This window comes from Dermatophagoides pteronyssinus, unplaced genomic scaffold (assembly GCF_027571235.1).
Source record: "Dermatophagoides pteronyssinus isolate colony J.1.1.1.1 unplaced genomic scaffold, Derpt_VIB-CSIC_2022.12 sq0007, whole genome shotgun sequence".
In the NCBI taxonomy this organism is placed as follows: Eukaryota; Metazoa; Arthropoda; class Arachnida; order Sarcoptiformes; family Pyroglyphidae; genus Dermatophagoides; species Dermatophagoides pteronyssinus.
In genome coordinates, this window is record NW_027461531.1 from 845,788 (window position 1) to 867,372 (window position 21,585).

Genomic DNA, 21,585 nt, shown 5'->3' on the forward strand with positions numbered 1-21,585 from the left:
TCAAAATGCAATCATTTTTCATCAAATTTAATGTATATTTGTAAATAAGTTTGCTTTGTATATTTTTGTTATCTTTTTAATTTTTTTTTGCCTTCTGTACACTCAAAATCATATGATTAAATTTTTGAAAAATTATAATTTTTTATTCGAATGATTAATTGGTTTAAATTGGAGGATAAAATGATGAAAATTTTTGAGACCTTTTTTTCTCACTAAAACCAGAATTGAAAAAAATCAATGCCAAGTATGTTTGTTATTGTTATGAATAGATATAATAAAGAATTTGAATGCTTGCTTTCATAATTTATATCAAATGATTCATTTGGTTATCATTTGTGAGATTTCCTATTGAAATCGGATATATCGCATTGAGAAAAAATATTACAACATTCTGTTCGATTCGTCGTTAGTGAATGAGAAGAAAAATCCAAGAATTGTTAGAAAGACAACTGTGTTGCCAAGCAATACAAGAACACAAGCGCCTGGTACAATCTGTTAATCCAAGTTTTAAAAAATAATTTTTTACTTTTCTATTCAAATAACTAACCGTAGGATTTTCAGGCGGTGCTCGCGCCAATACAATTGGTAAACCATATGCTGAAATGACAATAATGGCCGTAAAAAATAGAGCCACATCTTTGGCTGCGGAAGAATATACGTTAGTGTTTTCCATATAACGATTCGCAATCAATACAGGTATTGGTGATAAAAAGTAGAATATAACAACAAAAAATGGCCACCAAACACTAAAACGAATTGAAATCTAAAACATTTTGACAATGATCAAGATGAAATAAACAACTTACGCTCCAAATGTTGGTGATGCACAACTAAGAATGACCAAGGTCATTCCAACCGAACCAAGAAACGCCAATACAACAAGTCTATTTCCATTTAATATATTTAATTAAAATAATCATTTTAATAAATTACAAAAAAAAATCTTACTCTGATCATTTGCGGTGAAAAAATTTACAAATAAATCATCATATGAAAAAATTAAAAGATTAGAATTAGGAGTAGAAATTAATAGAGAAACACATTCGTATGACAATATCTTTAAGTCCAGCCATATTATTTAGAGTGATTAAATTAACAAAAATTTATTCGATAAAAATTTAGAGCATAAAAATAAAAAATGAAATTCGATTTCATTAATTGAAAGACAACAAACATTCAACAAACAACAATCCAATACACAGCTGTTGATGACAGATACGCTTTTTGTGCATTTCCATAAAAGACGTTTTGCTTAAAATTTACATGTGACTTTTATTTCGTTTTAAATAAATAAAATCTTTTGAACAAATAAATGGATCCATTGATTGTTATTGGTGGTGGTATTGCCGGTGTTACTTGTGCTAAATCATTTTCGATTGATCAACCAAATCATCCAGTGATTCTCGTTTCAGCATCGTCTGTAGTGAAAACAATTGCTAATCTAAAAACATTAGGACGATCAATCGATATGTTCGATGTAATCGAACAGAATGCTAATACTTTAAAATCGTCCAACTTGCAAGTGATTATGAACAAAAAAGTCATTCGATTAGATTCTAATGAACATAGAATCCAATTGGACGATGGACAATGGTTGAAGTATGGTAAACTATGTATCTGTACTGGAGCTAAACCTCGAATGATTAATGTTGATAATCAGAATGCTCAACAATTCATCAGATATATACGTGATACGCAGACAGCAAAAGATTTTACAAAACTTTTAGCCGGTTCACGACGTATTATTGTAGCAGGTAATGGTGGTATTGCCATCGAAATTGTCTATGCCGTTGAAAATGTTGACATTATTTGGGCCATTCGTGAGAAAAGAATCGGTACCGTTTTTTTCGATGCAGGTGCTGCCAAATTTTTTACTGAATTTTTAAGCAATCATGGATGTAAAAAAACGACTGGTAAGCCGATAAAACGAACACGTTATGGTCAAATGGAAATCAATGATAGCTCAAACAAAAATGAATTCGGAGTTGCACTAGGACCAGATTGGTCACAACAATTAAATTTGAAGGGAGTCAAGTCCCGTAAAAAAGTGAGAATCGAAACCAAAGTCGAAGTAGTTAATGTTTATAATAAAATCGAATCGATACCAGATAATATTTCGTCAAAAAAAGATCTAAATAAAAGTGAATCCTGGAATATTTATGTCGAACTTACAAATGGAAAAATATTTGGCTGTGATATGATAATCGTGGCTATTGGAGTCATACCTAATAGTGATGTTTTTGTTGATGATAATAATCACACGGGTTTACAATTAGACGCTGACAAAGGCATTTTGGTGGATCGAGAAATGCGTACGAATTTAAACGATATCTATGCAGCAGGTGATGTATGTTCGGTGAATTGGCCGCAATCACCACATTGGATTCAAATGCGTCTATGGACTCAGGCACGTCAGATGGGATTCTATGCTGCCAAATGTATTCAATGGCATTTAAATCAGACAAACAGTGATAATCCTAGTCTTTATTTTAATTTCGAAGTATTTGCCCATGTGACTCAATTTTTCGGATTCAGAGTGATATTGCTCGGTCTCTATGATGGACAAAAAATGGACACTAATGATTATAAAATTTTATGTCGAGTAATACCACGAGAAGCATATACCAAAGTCATACTTAAAGATGGCCGAATGAAAGGCTGCATTCTGATTGGAGATAGCAATCTCGAAGAGACTTTTGAATTTTTAATTTACAATCAAATTGATTTGACACGTTTTGGTGATCATCTTCTTGATGATCATTTAGACATTGAAGATTTTTTCGATTAAAAAAATTTAAAAAAATTGAATCAATGAATCAGGTCTTTTTATCTCGGTAGATGGCATTGACCGTATCGTTAAAGCATATGATTTAATATTTATTATTATCATCGATTACAAATTCTTGATATTCATATTTGAAAATTAAAACATGGCATTCATACCATGTCGTAAACATATGAGCTATTGGCTTTCCAGATTCATTGAAAATCATACAATTTCTTCATCAACAAAGTTAATCAACGGAAACAACAGAATTGTCTTATTTTCTATTGGTGATCATTTTTCATCATCAACGAATGATTCAAAATCTCGAATTGCTACAATCAATTCGAAACGACGGAATGAGTTATCTAAGGATGTTAAGATAACCGAAAGAATAAAACAGACAACCAAAGATGGCATGAATATTACGGTCGTTGTGTTAGGTATCGGAATCTTTGGTTTTGTCATATATTCAATATTTAAGGAGTTTTTTTCATCCAAATCACCGACATCAATATTTGCTTGTGCGTTAAAGAAATGTAAAAATGATCCGAGAATAACTGAATTGCTTGGTGAACCTATCAAAGGTCATGGTGAAATAACGTCTCGTCGCCGTGCTCGTCATGTTACATCAGTGGAATATGAAAAAAATGGCCAAACATTTATACGTGTAAGATTTTATCTAAAAGGAAGCCGAAATACGGCCACTGTTGAATGTGAAACAACAAAAAATTCACCACGATCACATTTCCGTTATTTATTCGTGCAAACGGATTCATATCCTCCCGAAATGATAGTCATTGAAGATAATCGATTGTTGGATGATCAGCTATAATATTCATTTTTTTTTTTGCTTGAATTTGATTAATAAAATAAATTAGTTTATTAGTTATAATGAGTTAAAACAAATTCAACGGATACAATTTTTAAACATGAATAAAATGTATAAAAATAAATTTTATTCGATGATGCAAATCATATCAGATCAAAATCCAAAGATCCATGTCCATTTGAATTTGATTTTCTAATTGATTTTTCTGTTGGGTCCTCATGTGATGAATGATTATGATGATGATGATGATGATAATGAGGATGATTAAAATTATTTTGACTCTGTTTTTTGTCGTCCATTAATTCTTGAATAATTTTGGCAAACTTATTTTTTAAAAAATTTAAATCTTGATCATGGCGATCTTTTAATGAATGAATGTGTTGTCGATATTTGTTAGTTTTCAATCTATACTGAGCGGTCTCTTCTTCTTTAGTAAGTAATTGTATTTTAAGTAGATCAAGTTCTGATTCGAATCGATCACGAATATCTTTTATTTCTTTTTCATAATTTATTCGTGATTTTGTCATTATTTTGTCATTTTCTATGAATTCGTTAGAATCTAGCAACGAATGTAATGATTTCTTTTTGTTATTTGTAGATAAAGATGGTGATGATATTGAGTGTACCGGGATGTTTACCAAGTGTCCATTATTTTCCATTTCGATTAAATCACTTCGGCTTGATGTACTTGAAACACTCGAATTACGCAAGCGGGCTTCGATGATGGCCTTTTCCAATTGTCGCTTGGCATCATCCATGCGATCAATCTGCGTTTGAATTTGTTGTTCACGATTGATTGAGAACGATTTCAATGAGCGATATAAATCAATCAATTTCTCAAATCGAATATCAAATTTCGGCACTGAAGATTCAATTAAATCTTTTTCTACATTGTCTTTGTCTTCAAACCAATCGACAATTTTGTCAATATCTTCTTGTAATTTTTGTTCCCATTCACTTTTGAGTTTACGCATAGATTCATCGAACGATCTCAACATGTTCGATTCGGTACGGTCTTTGGCACTTTGAATTTCTTGTTGCAACTTTGATTTGAATTGGGTTTCTAATTTTTTTAGTTTTTCTTGAAAATAATTAGCTTCTTGCTTATATTTAAGAAGAATATTACAGTTGGATATCAGTTCATCGTCTTTGGCTTGTATTGTTTGGTTTAATTTCTCGATTTTAGCGTCATAATCAGTACGAAGATTCATTAGCTCTTTATGATGTTTTAGTTTGAGCGTCTCAAACCATTTCATTTGTTCATCACTATTCAAATTTCGATGGTCACCTTTTTGCAACTCGTTCAATTGATATTCAAGCGAACTAACTTTTGATTCAAACATTGAAGCAAGTCGTCGTTGACTTTCATGTCCATCGCGTTCTTCTTTCAATTGTTTTTCTAGTTTTTGAATTTTCGCACGTTGTGAATCAATTAAGTTGGCATTTTCTTCGTTAAGTTGATGAATTTTTTGATATTTACTCTGTAATAATCGATAATTTGTATTTATTTGAGCAAATTCTTGCTTTAACATACAAAGATCTTTGATGTGAACATCATTTAGAAATGGATCGTAATTATTGTGCAATGAGGTGGGTGATTGCCGTAAAATATATTCTTCATCTACATGGTTATTGTTGAAATGATGATCAGTCGAAAGTGATAAGTTATCACTATGGCTACCGTCGACATCATCATTATCAAGACTTTCTACATCTAGAATTGTGCATTCTTCCTCTTCGACAATATCGTTGAAATTATTTTTAAAATTATGTCTATTCAAAATACCATTGGTCATTGTTTGTTGATTTCGAGTAATCAAAGGAGTTGATGTATTTACATGAACATTTGATTGATCGTTACATTTTGATGATTGTTTTTTATCAAAACTGTTTCGGTTGTCCTTTTGATTACAATCAACAAATGTATCATTTTCGTCAAAATTGCTTGTATGTCGTATATCAGTTATATCATCGAATGCAGTAGATAATATACCTTCAATCTAATAATGATGAAAGAAATTAAAATCAAATGATAATTTATTCATTTATCTAAACCTGCCTCTTTTTGTTGATTGAAAAATTCATTCGGATCCAAATGATCAACATTATCAGTTTTAGACACAAGATTATTAATGATGGAATCTATACTAAAAGATGATGGCGTCCTTTGATGGCAATATTGGTCCATGATGTCGAAAGTTTCAATTTTGACATTTGTTATTGTTGTTATTGTTATTGATAAAAATGAGGACCACACTACCGCTACAATTGTTCAATGGTGGCCATGGTGAAAACAATACAATGTGCGAAATGGGAATAGGGTTCTTTTTTACGCGCTATAAATGCAAACACACACACACAAATACCAACAAGTGATTGAGTTTGCGCGCGACAATGTATACATATGTCTTATTCGCGGATTCTATTGTGACTTTTAATGGTCGACACCAATAACCTATTGCTATTCGTATACAAATGGTTTCGCTAATGATCTTTGCCCAAAATTCGAAAAAAAAATCTGGTCATCACATGTCAAACATCCAGATGTTTAAAAACAAGGATAGAGATCATTTTACAAAATAGACATTAACAATCGGCTTTAAGCATAATTTATTTTAGAATGGTAATGAATTTTTTGTTCATCCATTTTATTCATGACTATTTAAATGTTGATAGATACAGTAAATGGTTCACTTTGTTAGTTAAAAATTATTGCTTCAATTAGCGATGGTTGGCATACAATCCTATACTATGTGAAATTTATCGATAAAAAATATATAACTTTTCTGAATTTTGAGAATTGTCTTTAACTTTGGTTAATGATAAACTTTAGTTCTCTTCAATAACTGAAGAAGCGCTGTATTTTACAAACAGCTTTGCCCCCTCTATCGTCTGTTATGACAAAATTCATTTTCGGATATAAGACGGGTACATTTCATTAAACATTTGTTTTTATTCGTGTGCTTTCTGTTTTCACATTTGTAAATTGAGAAAAGTAATTTTTTTAAGATCATGTCATCACTTGTTCGAGGTAAAATCATTGATTTAAATATGAATGGAATTATCTCACTCATTATTTATATTAAGGTGTTTTTATTGTTGGAGCTAAGCGGACGCCATTCGGCTCATTTGGTGGTAAACTTAAAGATGTTGGCTCAGTTGATTTGGGAAAAATCTCTGCACAAGCAGCTATTGCCCAATCAAAAATTGATCCAAAATTAATTGAATCCGTTACTGTTGGTAATATTATTCAAGCATCACAGACAAATGGTGGATATATTTCTCGACATATTGCCCTTGGTGTTGGTTGTGGTATCGAAGTTCCATGCTTGACCGTCAATCGTCTCTGTGGTTCTGGATTTCAGGCCGTAGTTAACTGCACACAAGATATCGTGTTAAGAGATGCTGAAATTTCGTTGGCAGTTGGCTCAGAAAGTATGAGCCAAGCTCCATTTGTCGTAAGTTTCCAAAGCAAGTTAAATATTAAACTATTGATTGACTTGACGATGGTCAGTTGCGAGAATCTAGATTTGGGGTCAAATTTAGCCAAACTCCTGTAATAGAATGTTCTCTATGGTCATCATTGACTGATACATATGCTAAAATACCTATGGCTATCACTGCAGAAAATCTTGCCGTTAAATACAATATTACCCGTGAAGATTGTGATAAATTTTCGGTGACAACCCAACAACGTTGGGCTGAAGCTTATAAAGCTGGTAAATTCAATGATGAAATTGTTGGCGTTCCCATCAAAGTCAAAGGCAAAGATGCCATGTTTGAGATGGATGAACATCCAAGACCTGATGCCACCATGGAACAGCTAGCTAAATTGAAACCCGTCTTTAAAAAAGATGGTGTAGTTACTGCAGGTAATGCTTCTGGTGTTAACGATGGTGCCGGTGCATTAGTTTTGGCCAGTGAAGATGCCGTGAAAAAGCATTCACTCTCTCCAATGGCTCGTGTTGTCGGTTATGCAAGCGTTGGTGTTGATCCAACAATTATGGGAATAGGTCCCGCACCTGCCATCCGAAAAGTGCTTCAAAACAATAATCTTACATTGGAACAGATTGACGTTATCGAAGTGAATGAAGCATTTGCTGCACAATTTTTGGCTGTAGCCAAAGATTTGGGATTGGATCTGAACAAAACAAATGTGAATGGTGGTGCTGTTGCTATTGGTCATCGTAAGTTTATAGTTTTAGATGCATTATATTTATTTGAATTTCTTTACTTTTTCTAGCATTGGCTGCATCTGGTGCCCGTATTTTGACTAATCTTGTTTACGAATTAAAACGACGTAATGGTAAATATGCTATCGGTTCAGCTTGTATCGGTGGCGGGCAAGGTATCGCCGTTTTAATCGAAAACATTAATTAATTAAAATGATCAATAAAAACAATAAATGAGTTGCTATTTTATTATCTTTCTTTTAAATAATAATTGTGTTGATAAATAATTTCAATCACGACACAAGGCTTTTCAAAAAAATCAATTGATTTTTAAGAATAATAAAATGTACAATAATAATCATTCAATAGTGCGCATTCATTTTTTTTTAGTTGATCGCTGTTTGGTCATGTGTATTTTTCATTGGTACCATGGTTGTTTTCGAATCCATACCATTCGAACACCACTATCGGTACGTATTTTAATCGATGCCGCTTCACAAGCTCGAACCGTCTCTTTTACCGACTGCATTAGATTTTGTGCATTTCCAACCAACATTTCTGTTGCTTCTTGATCTTCTTGTGATCCTAAGTTGAAAATTAATTTTGTTATTTGCAGGGAAAATATTTAAAAAAAGTGTAAACTACCTTGAGCTCCAAGTAATGTAGCTTTTACTGTTGATAATATTCTTAATTGTGTACCTATCGTAGGTATTCTTTCACATACTTGAAGAATATTCTATTCAAACAGAAATAAAATCTTTTATCATTCTAATGAGGAAAATTCAAATATATTACCGTTCTCATTCGTTTATCCGTACAAAGCTTGGCCTGATCTTTGGCTAAACGTGTTACTTCTTCTGACATTTCTGCAATTTGTTTGGCACAAGCAATTAAGTCTTTTTTAGTACCTTGTCCGCCACACAATGTACTCAATCGGGCCATATGAATGGCCATTTTTTTGGCAGCTGCAATAATTTCATTTTCTTTGCTTGACCATTGTCGTACTTCTTGATGAAGATCATGTGCAGCCATCTGAAAATAATTGTTTTGTTTTAGATACAATTTATTTGTTTTTTTTTCAACAATAATTTACCATGATTGGTTGATTAGGCAGTAAAGTTGGGAACCGGTCATCATATTCATCATCTGTTTCGATCACCGGAGGTGGTCGAGGTGGTGCAATATTGTTCACCTGTGGTGGTGGTGGTCTTGGTGGAGCATTTGGATCTAAAATAAAAATAAATTTAGATTATTAAAAAAGAAGGAATTTTAAAATTTTTAGATTAATCAATAAAAAAAGGAAACAGAAATTGAAAAAAATGAGTAAACATTTATGTATAATTTTGTGTATGTTAATCAATTTGAATATGATTGAAGCGGATGCATAGATTTGATAACAATCTACCTGAACGAGAACCAGGAACATAATTTGGATAATGTTGATGATGATGTTGATGATGATCAATTATTTGCGGTGATGGCTGACTTATTGGATGCATTATTGGCGGTGGTGCCGCTTGTACTGGCATCATTCGAGGTACTTCAGGCATTGGTTGTCTTGGTTTTTCCGGTATAAAACCATCCAATGACGAGAAAATGTCTTTAAATTCATCATCGGAAATTGGTTTTGTTGTATTGTCAAACTTGTTAAATTGTTCATCTGTTTTTCATGTGTGTGTATGTGATTGTGTGTATTGAAATTTGAAAAACATACGGACAGAAAAAGAAACAAGGAAAAAAACGAAATACCGAATGAAAGAAAAGATGAAATTAAACATAGAAAGTTAGAAAAAGATGTTTTTTTTCATTTATCAAACTAAATTATCCATATAAATCTAAGCATAAAAATAGAACAATACATTACCATCGATCGATAATTGACTCATTTGATCGGTTGGCATATCTGGTGTTAATGAGTTTTTCACATCAGATACACAGCTAATCAGCTAAAAAATAAATTGGTTTTATAGTTTTTTAAATTAAAACAATTTGAAACAAAATTAACATACATTTTTATTGGATTCTCTCCATCTACTGACAATATGTTGATCATGGATATTTAAGGCAACATTTTTAGCATCCTGTACCATGCCGGTAATGGCTAAAAAAATGATATTTGAAAGATAAAAATGAAAATCTTATAAATTAAAGTCATTGAATAACTTACATCGTTGTAAATTTTCAGCCGACTGATTAACATTCGATATAAAAATATGATCTTCCGAATTATCAGCCTCTTGTTTAGCTACTCCTAGAACACGATTGGCCAAACGTGCAATGTTTGATGTATTTTCAACCATACCCTGCGGTTGTCGATTAGCAATTGAATTTTCGCATAATGTGGTATATTTTAATATTGCTTCCTCTAAAATTAGGTCAAAAATGAATCAAATGAATAAGAACCTTTAGAATGATATACATACCTGAAGCATTAACGAAACTAACACTATCGACTGCTTCATCCACCATATTCCTAAGTCGTTCCAAATTTTCTTGGTATTGTGATTTTAAATTTTCAAAATGTTCATCAGCAGATTTATTATCCGGATGTGTGAAACGAATTCTACCAGCGCTAATCAATTGTGGTGTAAGACTTTCGATTTGATTTGAATAATTCATTAGCCCTTCTGCTAAGCGTTTATTTTTAGCCAAACCCGAACCAACATTTCGTGCAGTGCTTGCAACTCGTTGCGAAAATTGACTTAGATTGTTTGCCTTTTCCTGAAAATTGTTATCGCGATTTGGTGTTCCTTTGGCCATATGAACAGCATCGGTGAATTGTTTCAACGGTGTAACAATATCGATAAAATCTTCAACCACTCGTGTAATCAATGCTTGTTCAATCATTTTGTTTAATTCACGAAGTTTTAGCTTAAGTTTACGTGCTAATTCTTGAGCTTGTGGTGTATGGCCAAGTCCACGACGACAAAGATCTTCCAGTTGTTTCTGAAGCATTTCAACCTGATTACAAAGATTGCAAAGATCTTCACGTTGGGCCGGATTACAACCCTGACCAATTTTGCGTCCATCCTGTACCAAGGCTTTGATTGCCTGTGATCCTATACCTTTATCATCGAAACTTAAATTGGATAACCATTTGGAGGCTTGATCAACTCGACCCGAAACTGTATGTGCTGGACCTTGAATTCCACTTCGCTCTAAATTCTGTATGGCTTTGTTGACAAAATTGCTAAGATTTTTCAACTGATTATTAATACTATGGCCAAGTGATTGTGCCTGAGGTGTGGCAATTTTCCCTTCATCTCTAAGCTCACATAAAGCATTAGTCATTGATTCAATGTCGTTAGCAGATTTTCGAATCGGATCCTTATCTTCGGGCAATACCAGATCGGAAATTCGTCGTGCATTTTCGATAATTGATCTTACCGACTTTTCACCAACACCTCCAGTCATCGCGGTAGGATCTTCCAGCCAATCATGTGCGGGAGCTAATTTGCTCAAAATAGCATTATAAGCTTTCTTCAAACGGGTGAGATCATCAGCCTCCCACTCATCTTCATCATATGTAGTTAACTGAAGAACTCGTATAATTTCATTGATTTCATCTGTCATTCGATGTACAAGATAATTACGATTTTCCGCCGCTTCATGTACGGTTTTTCCTTGCGCAACCAATTGTACATATATTTTCATTGCACAAATCAATACCGGTGCCAACGTTTTGATCGATTCTAATGAACGGCTTAGCATTTCACGGTGTACTTGATGAGTCAATTCTTTTTCACGATAATCAACATCACGTGATACTTTTGTCAGACATGGACTTAGATCTTTAACAAATTGTACAAGATCTTCCATTGAATCGATCACTTCGGCAACAGCTAAATAATCGAGAACTTTTTTGCATTCTCTAATGATTTTACGAACTTCTGATTCATCAAAACATGTAAGAAGCAATGATGTACCTTGTAGAATACCTCTTGAACCTTCGATCAATTTTTTTCTCGCTGATTGTGAAAATGGATCGATTTTTAACATTGCCGAAGCTTCTTCCAATAAATGAGATGCACGTTCAACACGTTGCAATGATGCGGGCATATCTTGTCGTAGTATCTGATCATCGCTTGAATTGATTGTATCTCTTCCTACCTAAATTGTTCATTAAACAAATACACACGGGCAACACATTTCGAATATTACGATAATAAACTTTGATATGATTATCTAATTAATTCATACCTTGACCAGATTTGCCACCGCTTTGCTAACGCCTTGAACTGGTCGTTCCAGATCTGGCATTGCATTTCCATCTTCAGCCTCTTCATGCAATATGACTAAACGTGAAACCTTGAAAAAAAATCGAATATAATATCTTACAAATTCTAACAAGTTGAATGTATGCTAAGTAAGGAATAAGCCTTGAATTTAGGCCATGACCAGATTACTGATTTGAAAATTGCAAAAAATTTCATTTTAAAAACAAAATTTTAAATATTTCTTCAGTTTAACAGTGCATCATGGAATAATTTTTAAATTTCTTTCCAATTAATTTCATTTTCAATATAAAAAAAGATCTATTCTTTTTTGACTGTTTTTAGGTGAATTTTTTTTTAGTTTTAAATTCATCATCACATAAGAGTGATCTTTAGAATATATCGCTGCCAAATTTCTGAACATCATCATACACAAACAAAAATAATGTGAAAGAATGATTTTTTTTGCATATATTTTATTTTTTCTCGAATAAAAATAGAATCATGCTTATATTGTATGGAATAAAATATATGAAATTCTTCGTGTCAAACTCAAACACACACACACATACTAATGAACAATCAGAAGATTGAATGTTAATGCAATATTCAGTAAACAATAAATAAGATTGTTGTTCATTTTTTTAAACGATTTAAAAAAATTCTACATTGTTTATCACATACCTGTTGTGCAACTGGTTCCAAAATGCCAGCAATAGTTTTTGTATGAAATGTTGGCATTTTTATAAAACGTTCACCATTAACAATCAATTATTCAACAACAACAAAAAAATTTCAGATGACAAATAATTTTTAAAAAGATGATATCCTAACATGTAAGAAATGGTGATAAATAATGGAAGAACCTTATTGTTTAATTAGATAGAATAATTGATGCAAATTTGTGATTTTCACACTAAAAAAAATCACATATTAAAAATTTTTTTTATTATCGGATTTAATTTGAAAATTTTTGATTAGAAAATCTTTTTGAAGAATGGCGGTACACAAACATATGAATGTCTTGTTGATTGTTTGATGTCCTGATTGCTACTCGTACTATGGTGGATCACTATAGTACACAACTACGAAATACAAACACACTTATGAAAAAGACCAAATTTAACTAAGACCACGGTAACGATCATACGGTGCTGGAAGAATAAAAATACTCGTCATGACTACATAGACATTAGCTTGCAAACTAGCTAACTGACTGATACTTTCACTATCGGTAAACAGACTCTCGCTCTATCTTGTAGTTTGCCCATTCTTTTTGATGTAATCCTATTCTTTGCAATACTCACTGTCTATCATTAACTCACTGGTTGAATCAGACGATATGAGTCGTCGTTGTTGCTCATCATAATCATTAATGGTAATGATAACTGGCAAATGCAATTTTCGAACATCTTCGAATAATCATATAGTAGTGTATATAAATGGGTCCAATATATAATAGATGTGTCGACGTCTATGACATCGATGTTGCCGGTCGTATTTCGTCGTTGTTGTCATGGCGTCATACATCATACATTACCATCAGAATATATAGACAACTGTATTGTTGCATATGAATTACACATCTGTTTCAGTATTTCGTCTGTAATATAATTGGTAAATTTGTCGGACACGCCTGTAATCATCATCAACGTGATGATAATCATTTTTGTTTAAATAACAAAATCAAATGATTGCCATCGAATTGATTGTTGAATTTATTTAGTTTTTGTTTTCCATTATTAATCCGATCATCACTGTCAACAAATTTTCATCTAAAGGTCAATGTTATTCTTCTACAAATACTATTTCCGTTTCCGGTTGGTTATAAAAAAAAACATTAAAGCTATAAATTAATACTAAAATTCAAAGGAAATGTTTTATCAAAACATTTTAGAATGTTTTTTTTGTGAGGCTATTTAATTTGAGTAGATTTCTTCTGGCACCCAGCCATCGGTATAGAGATTTATCCATCAATCTCTTTTTTTTTCTAGATCGTCTTTTGCCCAAAAATAAACTAAAATTATAGTTGAAAAACATGAAATTATGTTAGCGGAAATTTTTTTCAACTTGGAATTTATATATATGATCGCAACAACAACAACAGTAATAACAAAATTTTGGTTTCGACAAACAAACAACAGCCACGAACGAATGAAAAACAAAAACATCATAGCTTAATGACATTTAAATAGAGAACTTCATTCATTCTCATAAAAAAAAATTCAAATTTCAAAATGTTCGGTATAATTCGATTCTGTATTCATTCATTTTTCTGACTAAAAATATCCTTGATAAACCATGTTACTTCGAATCAGCCATCTGATGATCATCACGATTTCTCCGTGTTTGTTGATTTTTTTTTTTGATTGGTAAACGTGGGCGTCCCATACCAACACATAAATGAATCAAAAGCAAATAAATAGAAATTGTCATTATCCATTTTTACACTTTATTTATGATGATGTTGATGATAATAATGATGGTTAGATTCAGGTTCCGGTGCCAAAAGATATTCTTAAAAAAATATTCTTGTCTATGTTATCGTTGTTAATTTAATTTGTTTAATCATTTTTGTTTCTCAGTATTTTATGATCTTTATTCATTATCATTATGTTGCTTGATTTTTCTCGAATATAACTCGAAAAATCAAATACAATGTTTATTTAGAATGACCATAGTATAGCTAAAAAAATGGAAATATATTCAAGATTTTTTTAAAATTATGAATAAAAACGATGAACAAATGATCAGTTTAAGTATTTCAATTGGGAAAAAATCGATAAAATATCTGAGGTAAAATACAAATAATCAATAAAGGAAGGAAATGTGTGTAATTCGATAAAAAACAATTGTGAGATAAAAAAAGCGAAAAATTGAATATATTAATCATAATTAACTGCAATGGTCGTCTTATTGATTTGATCTTTGTTGACCATCAAACTTTGTAAACTTCTTGATCGTTCTATATTTGGTGTCCGACCATTACAGATGTTCAGATTGCTATAGATTGAATCATTTGTCAATGAAGCTGATGGTGATGATGTTTGATAAGTACGTTGTAATTGATGATGTCCATACAGACCATTCAAAATTATAGGTTTCATCGGTGGAGATGTAACACATGGCCGAGAATGACGTCGCATTTTAAATAATGATGACATCCGTTGCCATCCGTTAGACATCCATCCACCAACGCCATAATGTTCCATAGCGATTCGTTTATTTTTCTGAATAACAAAGAAAAGCAATATTATTTTTAGGATTATAGTGGGTGTAAAAAATAACAGCTTACTATTTCCTCATCATCATAGTGTGATTTCATCCATTTAGCCAACATACAATATGGTAATATAATGATAAATAAAACAAAGAACATTATTGTGAATATTAACAGAATAAAGTAGGCAGTTTTATCGATGCACATTTTATTGGTAGCAATGGCAGGAGACGGTATTGTTGGCTGTTCCATTGATGAAGGTCTTTGTAACATTTCTGGTTCGGGTATATCTTCCTGTGATAAATAAACTCGTAAAAGTTCATGAACTTCTTCTTCTTCCTGATTCGTTTGTTGTTGTTGGGAATTTTTGTTCGAAGATTTTTTTGGTTTAAGACGTTTTTGCAGTTGTTCAGCAGTTATATTTAGAATCGATCTTCGTTTACGTCCCCATGATGGAAAATCCATATAAGAATTCGAAACTACCCCACCTTTAACCGAGCTAGATCCACTCGATATTCCAGCTCCACCTCGACTTTTTTCTTTGCAGATGACAGGTTCGCATGGTCCTTTGCATGTGCGAACCGTTGCCTGGAATACAAGAAAATTTGAATCCGGTATTTTAAAAGCATAAAATTCAGCTTCTAATGCTCCATCCGGGGTTTTATGTAATTCTGGAAATACGTACAAATCAACTGGACAACTATAAAAAGCAAATTTTAATTACGGAAATTATACCATTCTACAGAAAATTTACCCTCTTGAGTCGATTAGTAAAACTTGTCGGCCAGTATATGGATCTTTGGCGATTACATTAGTAGCGAAAATGTCATTATAATAGCCATTAAATCGATCTACAAATATGAAAAGTTAATTGGCTAGTTATGATTCAAATTTGAGAACGAAACTTACATTGGTTACGAGCTTCCAAACGGAATGTTAACAAATCTCCGACAACAATTGTATTGGTCGGTGTTCCTCGGTAAAGTATCCGTAGAACAATGTTCGATGTTAGCACATTTTGTGCTGGCAAATGTTCGATTTGCATCGGATGTCGTCCATCTGTTTTCGTATCCAGATAATTCGATGTTACAACAGCTTCTCCCGGTCCGGAAATATAACAGGTTAGATTGTATTTCTTATCACGACTTGTTTGAACATAATCATTAAACTGTACAACAACAATATTGGTCATTGCATCCGGATTAATTTGTTGTGTGCCACAGCGAGGAAAGCCATTTGGCTTACTTATTTTTAATACACTGGTTGTACCGCCATTACCATCAAAAAAAGCATGAATCGTAAAATCCATACGTGTAGATACGACCATAGAAACCATCAGGCGTTTTGAGTTTTAACTCCATCCCATCAGGTGAACAATTTTGTAGTACTTCGAAACAATCCAAACCATTACCGCTGGTATTAGGTTGATTTTCCTTTCGTTCATAATAATCAAATTGTGTATTATGTTCAAAATGATTAGAATCATCCAATTTAAATTTTTTTGTATCCACACTGCTCAATTCACAATTATCAGGAAAAAATGGTCGAAAATTGAATGATTTGCAAATAAAATCTTTGGTCTCCATACAATAACGTTCACATTCTTCAAGACGTTCTGCTCGTGCTACCTTATAAATGTGTTTACTTTTCAGACGAGAGCTTAGACCCATTTTTTGGAATGAGACTATAGGCATAGTTAGTTCAGAATCACAACCAGAACTAGTGATGCTATTTTGTCCTTTGATTGATCCTTTTGTTGAGCCAGGTGATAAATGTCCATAGCGATCATAATGTTTCTGTGCTGGAAAATTATAATGCTCACGATTAGAACTTGAAGAAATTCCAGGAACTGTCGGATTTTTATGAATATAAGGACTATGACCAGTATAAGGAATGTAGGAGGTGTAATTAGTGTAAGTGTTTGCAATGGGATGACCACCGGAAATGATACCATTATTCTGAATTCTCGGTATTGAATATCCATCATAGCTATGAGTTTGGAATGTCTGTCCTGGGTAATACATAGATATACGTTGTTTGAATTCATTGGGAGTCATCGTTGATTGATTGAAAGTAGCACTATTATCGATAGTTTGATGATCATATGTTGATTGTTGGTGTGATCGTGATGGAGGTGTTAAAGGAATTCTAGAACCAGTTCTATTCTGATGCAACAACCGTTGCTGTTGAATTGTATAGATCTCAGTATGGGTATTACTAGGTACTGAATAGATTTGCGATTGAACTGGCTGTTCATTATTTGGTTGGCTTGGATCATTATTTTTGAGTATTTCATCCGCGGGTAGTCGTCGTTGTTCGATATGGTATGTATAGGTAGGTGAAGGATATGCAATTTGATTTCGATACATATCAGTCGAAGATCGAACATCGTATCCTGGTTGAGATGAATGAATATTCCCACCATAAGTTGACAAAACTCGATAGCTTGATGCCCCATTTGATTGAAAAGGCAATTGAGATCTATCCGAACCAATCTGATTTAATGTAGGAGTTTTATAATCACTACTATGAGGATGTTGATGTATGTAAGTAGATGATGGATATATCTCGTTATAAATGGATGGTTGAATGTTGACATCAACAATGTTAGGATGATTTGGCATCGGTTGATTGGGAAATAATCGAGGATCAAATGGTATATGTGCTTTATCGTTGTTAGTATGTTTTGGGCTATATGTGGTCGATTCGAATTCTCGTTGCTGAGGGATATTAAACACTGGAAGATTATCAGTCGGTTTTGAAGTACCTGGATAAATTTGATTAGCTTGAATGCCATTCGATGGTGTTCGACTGTCATCAAATGTTCGAAAATCTGGCTGTGCCGATTGCTGATTGATTACATAATTGGGACCTAATTGAGGTTTTTTAACATTAATCGTTGGATATCTTTGATTTGGCTTTATTAGATCATAATCTGGTTTGGCTGGCTCTGACATAGGATGAATATCATTTACACGATCATATCCATCGATTTCTGGTTGCTGCTTTTGCTCTATATTGAACGTGTACGTTGGAGTCGGATGTATTCGACCGTTTGTCTGTTGGGGCGATGTTGATGATGATGGCCGAACAAATCCTCCTCGATGATGATCACGATCTCGAGCACGATCGGCTGGTAGAATAAAATTTTTATAATTACCTGGCTGGGAATAGCTTGTTTCGATCGAATCCTGAACACCATTTGTTCCGTTATATGATTGATTGTTCAATTCATCACCTATGCGGAATAAAACAAATAAAAATGAATTTTTAAAAAAAATTCAAATCAAGTCAAATCGCCATAAAAAACATAGAGATTATCAAATAGCTCTCACTTACTCCATTTGAATTGATAATAATCAAATAGTTCATCATCAATGAGTGCATCACTATCTACAGGTGAGATAGGTCCAACTACTGATAGAGTACTAAAACGGCAGATCTGTTGTACAAATGAATATTCGATTGAACGACAATTGCGACCAAATTTGCTTAAACATCCCGTTAGGCAATCATAAAAATTTCGTGTATACATTTCCATCTGATGACGTCCTCGCAATCTTTTATGTCGATAACATTCAAGGGTCTTGTTATCTAATTCTTTATCTGATTTGTGAATGTTATTTGAAACAAATATTCGTAGATAATGAGAATTTGAAAATTGAAAACTTTATTTTCTATAGATTACCTTTATCATCGGCTGAACAAAGAACACGATAAAGATTTCCATTAGAAGTAATAAAATTCATTTCGGATTCAGTTGAATTGCCGGCCAGATTAGCAGGATCTTCATCATATAGAATACATTGTTCACTTGGTTCATCGAACATAAATGAACGACAAACAAAACCATATCTATCTAAACTTTCCAGACATGAAGTTGAACAATTGTTCATCGATGATGTTAGAATCGAATGTTTTTCAAATTTCGAATCTAATTGTTTTTGATTTTCGATGATCAATATACGCCATTTACACATTTCATTATCTGATATGAATGAATATTACAAATATAGGTTGATTTATGAAAAATTGAAAAGATTTTTTGTTATGTAAAGCTTAATTGATACTTACTTTTCAAACACATATTTTCCAAGTATTCATATTGAACATCCGATTGAAATTCCGATGAAGAAACATGTCTATTTGATGGATTCAGATGACATTTATTTGTTGTTGCCATGAAACTGGCCGATCTACAAGTAAAATCCCGTTCAATCAGACATTTATTTTCACATTCATTTCTATTTTGTACGATAATCTCTTTTCCATGTTTTTCATCAATCAATTTGAATGAAGATATCTTTTCAAATACAAACGGTCGATTGGGACAGTTTTTATTAATATGTTGAGCTTTAGATAATAAGCAATAAGTGAAATAATTTTCAATCATTATTGTGAACAACTAAAATTCAAAATAGAAAGATTCTTACAGGAAAGACAGACTTTGTCAAATTGCCAGACGGAACCATGATTATTGGAAACATCATCCCAGTTGATTGTTCCATTAGCCTGATTATACAATACACAACTGGATTGATCATATTGAGCCAGAAATTTACCCTTTATTTCACCAACATTTTTCGGTGTTCGTTTCTATAGATTAAAAAAATGGAATTCAAAAAAAATAGCAGATGTCAAATAAGTCAATAAAAAAAACAATCAACACATACACGAACATTTGATTGTCTATCTTCCGTCATACGTTTGCCTGGAAGAAAATCAAAACGGCTACAGGTGCCAATTTTTTTCACACGATCTTCTAAACATTGATGAAAACATTCTTCCAAAACTTTTAATGGTGGTACATTTGTTCGTGTAATCTATGAATAGAAAAAATCGAATCAAACACGAATAATTTCAGTATTTAAGGATTTATGTCCAGAATCTTACAATTTCATATTGAGAATCATTAGAAAGTAATTCGCCTGGTGTGGATTGAAATGTTGAAACTTTTTCAAACACTATTTTACCTTCACCATTATTACAGATTTGGGCTATTTTGACACACATTGGTTACACATACACAGGAAAAACACAAGAAAAAAAACAGAAACCAATAAAATTGAAAAAAAAGCAGATAAATATTGGCGATTTTCAATCATACCTTCTGTTAAAATTCTTAAAGCAGCTAAAAATGAAACTAACGGAACCATTATTATTGTTGTTTTGTAATGCAATAATAATTTTGAAACATTTAAAAACATTTTATCACAATCAAACAAAAATGATCGATTGATGTAGAGTTTGTTACTAATGATGATGATGATGATTGAATCTTCAATGGGTTATTCATAATGATTGACAAAAAAAAATTTTTTGGGAAAAATGTATTAATCAGACAACGATTCTAATGAATTTAACAGAGAAAAAAACAAATAGAAAAGACAATGTTATCAATCGTTTTGTATTAAGTTTTGTGCATGTATAACAAGCAACACGTTAAAAATCTAAAACACACACACACAAACTCATTAATAACAAAACATAATACAAATGTACATAGGATATTCAAATTCATTCAAAGAATTCATAATAACTTAATGTGTCCAATATAGAAATGATAAACATTATCGATAATATATATGAAAGTGACCATCATTTACATTCACCAATCTGTTTAATAATGATTAAATGAATTGTAGTGTTAATGTTTATCCTCCCTATTTGAATTTATTCTTTTTTTTATAATTTTTTTAATGGTAAATTCTGTATATTTTTTCATACTCTTTTAAAGCAATTAGCATAAAATGATGGACAAAAATATCAAAATATATGATAATGAAGAATGGTCATCCATGCATAAATGAATCATTCTTTTGTTCGTTTTTAATATAAATCGAGATCAACCGAAACAACAAGAAAGAAGAAAAAAAAATCATTTATACAGAATTAAAAAAAAGGGAATGGACAAAACCTGAATGTAGATAAACAATAGATAAATCTGTCGAATAACCTTAACCAGCAATATCAATGAAATAACGGCATAATTTGTCATTTGTGATGTTAGTGATATAAAATGTATGCGACTTTTTGTGATCAGTTCCGGTTTCTATCACAACAACAACAACAACTTTGAAACATCCTTGGATGCGCCCAAATTTTCAATACGATTTTCATTATATGAGAGAATGTTATACGAATAACAATAACCAGTCATCCGACTATAGCTATGATGAGATGACCAACCAAATTGACAATAACAGTATGGCTGCTTTGTTATGAATAGTTTGTAATCGAATTACGAATGACATCAAAATGATGAACTGATTTAGATGGTAGTTTTTATCCATATTATAAATATTATCATGCATCAAATATCATAAATTATTATTTAAACATCATCATTATGGGCAAAGATCTATTATTCTTTTTCACTCAAT

At 32.2% G+C, this 21,585-nt stretch overlaps 7 protein-coding genes across 8 annotated transcripts; 3 read left to right on the forward strand and 4 right to left on the reverse strand.

The window, feature by feature from the left end:
- Nucleotides 1-116: 116 nt before the first annotated feature.
- On the reverse strand, nt 117-1,198 carry LOC113799625 (leptin receptor overlapping transcript-like 1). Of its 2 annotated transcripts, none has more exons than XM_075820638.1 (4): nt 1,057-1,198; nt 807-884; nt 548-746; nt 117-492 (listed from the first exon to the last, which is right to left on the reverse strand). In XM_075820638.1, the coding sequence occupies exons 1-4, from the start codon at nt 1,071-1,073 to the stop codon at nt 382-384; spliced, it is 405 nt and encodes a 134-aa protein (XP_075676753.1). In that variant the 5' UTR covers nt 1,074-1,198; the 3' UTR covers nt 117-381. The 2 variants fall into 2 exon arrangements, with proteins under 2 accessions (XP_075676753.1, XP_075676754.1); XM_075820639.1 differs by lacking the exon at nt 1,057-1,198 and adding an exon at nt 949-1,050.
- Nucleotides 1,199-1,312: 114 nt separating this feature from the next.
- Pyroxd1 (pyridine nucleotide-disulfide oxidoreductase domain 1) lies at nt 1,313-2,808 on the forward strand. The gene has a single exon (XM_027350241.2). The coding sequence runs from the start codon at nt 1,313-1,315 to the stop codon at nt 2,786-2,788; it is 1,476 nt and encodes a 491-aa protein (XP_027206042.2). The 3' UTR covers nt 2,789-2,808.
- A 38-nt stretch (nt 2,809-2,846) lies between these two features.
- LOC113799617 (mitochondrial import inner membrane translocase subunit Tim21) lies at nt 2,847-3,652 on the forward strand. Its single transcript, XM_027350282.2, has one exon. The coding sequence runs from the start codon at nt 2,931-2,933 to the stop codon at nt 3,597-3,599; it is 669 nt and encodes a 222-aa protein (XP_027206083.1). The 5' UTR covers nt 2,847-2,930; the 3' UTR covers nt 3,600-3,652.
- LOC113799585 (uncharacterized) lies at nt 3,624-6,344 on the reverse strand. Its single transcript, XM_027350248.2, has 2 exons — nt 5,656-6,344; nt 3,624-5,596 (listed from the first exon to the last, which is right to left on the reverse strand). Exons 1-2 carry the CDS (start codon nt 5,782-5,784, stop codon nt 3,740-3,742), a joined length of 1,986 nt encoding a protein of 661 aa, XP_027206049.2. The 5' UTR covers nt 5,785-6,344; the 3' UTR covers nt 3,624-3,739.
- Nucleotides 6,345-6,469: 125 nt separating this feature from the next.
- Nucleotides 6,470-8,017, forward strand: yip2 (yippee interacting protein 2). Its single transcript, XM_027350259.2, has 4 exons — nt 6,470-6,627; nt 6,684-7,054; nt 7,111-7,783; nt 7,840-8,017. Exons 1-4 carry the CDS (start codon nt 6,609-6,611, stop codon nt 7,974-7,976), a joined length of 1,200 nt encoding a protein of 399 aa, XP_027206060.1. The 5' UTR covers nt 6,470-6,608; the 3' UTR covers nt 7,977-8,017.
- On the reverse strand, nt 7,990-13,305 carry Vinc (vinculin). Its single transcript, XM_027350208.2, has 11 exons — nt 12,667-13,305; nt 11,969-12,076; nt 10,192-11,878; nt 9,936-10,133; nt 9,778-9,869; nt 9,633-9,714; nt 9,174-9,428; nt 8,862-8,995; nt 8,564-8,800; nt 8,414-8,504; nt 7,990-8,353 (listed from the first exon to the last, which is right to left on the reverse strand). The coding sequence occupies exons 1-11, from the start codon at nt 12,721-12,723 to the stop codon at nt 8,187-8,189; spliced, it is 3,108 nt and encodes a 1,035-aa protein (XP_027206009.2). The 5' UTR covers nt 12,724-13,305; the 3' UTR covers nt 7,990-8,186.
- Nucleotides 13,306-14,639: 1,334 nt separating this feature from the next.
- On the reverse strand, nt 14,640-20,447 carry nompA (no mechanoreceptor potential A). The gene is given in 12 exon segments (XM_027350203.2): nt 14,640-15,212; nt 15,278-15,902; nt 15,957-16,053; nt 16,112-16,490; nt 16,492-18,440; nt 18,542-18,808; nt 18,891-19,190; nt 19,277-19,555; nt 19,636-19,798; nt 19,876-20,025; nt 20,096-20,199; nt 20,310-20,447. Coding segments are annotated over 12 exon segments (4,758 nt in total). The 5' UTR covers nt 20,410-20,447; the 3' UTR covers nt 14,640-14,867.
- Between the last annotated feature and the right edge of the window lie 1,138 nt (nt 20,448-21,585).

Coding starts and splice junctions, on each gene's coding strand:
- LOC113799625 (XM_075820638.1), bottom strand. Junction 747..806: donor GCATCACCAACATTTGGAGC/GTAAGTTGTTTA, acceptor AATTCGTTTTAG/TGTTTGGTGGCCATTTTTTG. Junction 493..547: donor CACCGCCTGAAAATCCTACG/GTTAGTTATTTG, acceptor TTGGATTAACAG/ATTGTACCAGGCGCTTGTGT.
- Pyroxd1 (XM_027350241.2), top strand. CDS start 1,313: ATGGATCCATTGATTGTTATTGGTGGTGGTATTGCCGGTGTTACTTGT.
- LOC113799617 (XM_027350282.2), top strand. CDS start 2,931: ATGGCATTCATACCATGTCGTAAACATATGAGCTATTGGCTTTCCAGA.
- LOC113799585 (XM_027350248.2), bottom strand. CDS start 5,784: ATGGACCAATATTGCCATCAAAGGACGCCATCATCTTTTAGTATAGAT. Junction 5,597..5,655: donor TTTTCAATCAACAAAAAGAG/GCAGGTTTAGAT, acceptor CATCATTATTAG/ATTGAAGGTATATTATCTAC.
- yip2 (XM_027350259.2), top strand. Junction 7,055..7,110: donor TGAGCCAAGCTCCATTTGTC/GTAAGTTTCCAA, acceptor GACGATGGTCAG/TTGCGAGAATCTAGATTTGG. Junction 7,784..7,839: donor TGCTGTTGCTATTGGTCATC/GTAAGTTTATAG, acceptor TACTTTTTCTAG/CATTGGCTGCATCTGGTGCC.
- Vinc (XM_027350208.2), bottom strand. CDS start 12,723: ATGCCAACATTTCATACAAAAACTATTGCTGGCATTTTGGAACCAGTT. Junction 11,879..11,968: donor CGGTGGCAAATCTGGTCAAG/GTATGAATTAAT, acceptor TGAACAATTTAG/GTAGGAAGAGATACAATCAA. Junction 9,429..9,632: donor GAGTCAATTATCGATCGATG/GTAATGTATTGT, acceptor CATGAAAAACAG/ATGAACAATTTAACAAGTTT.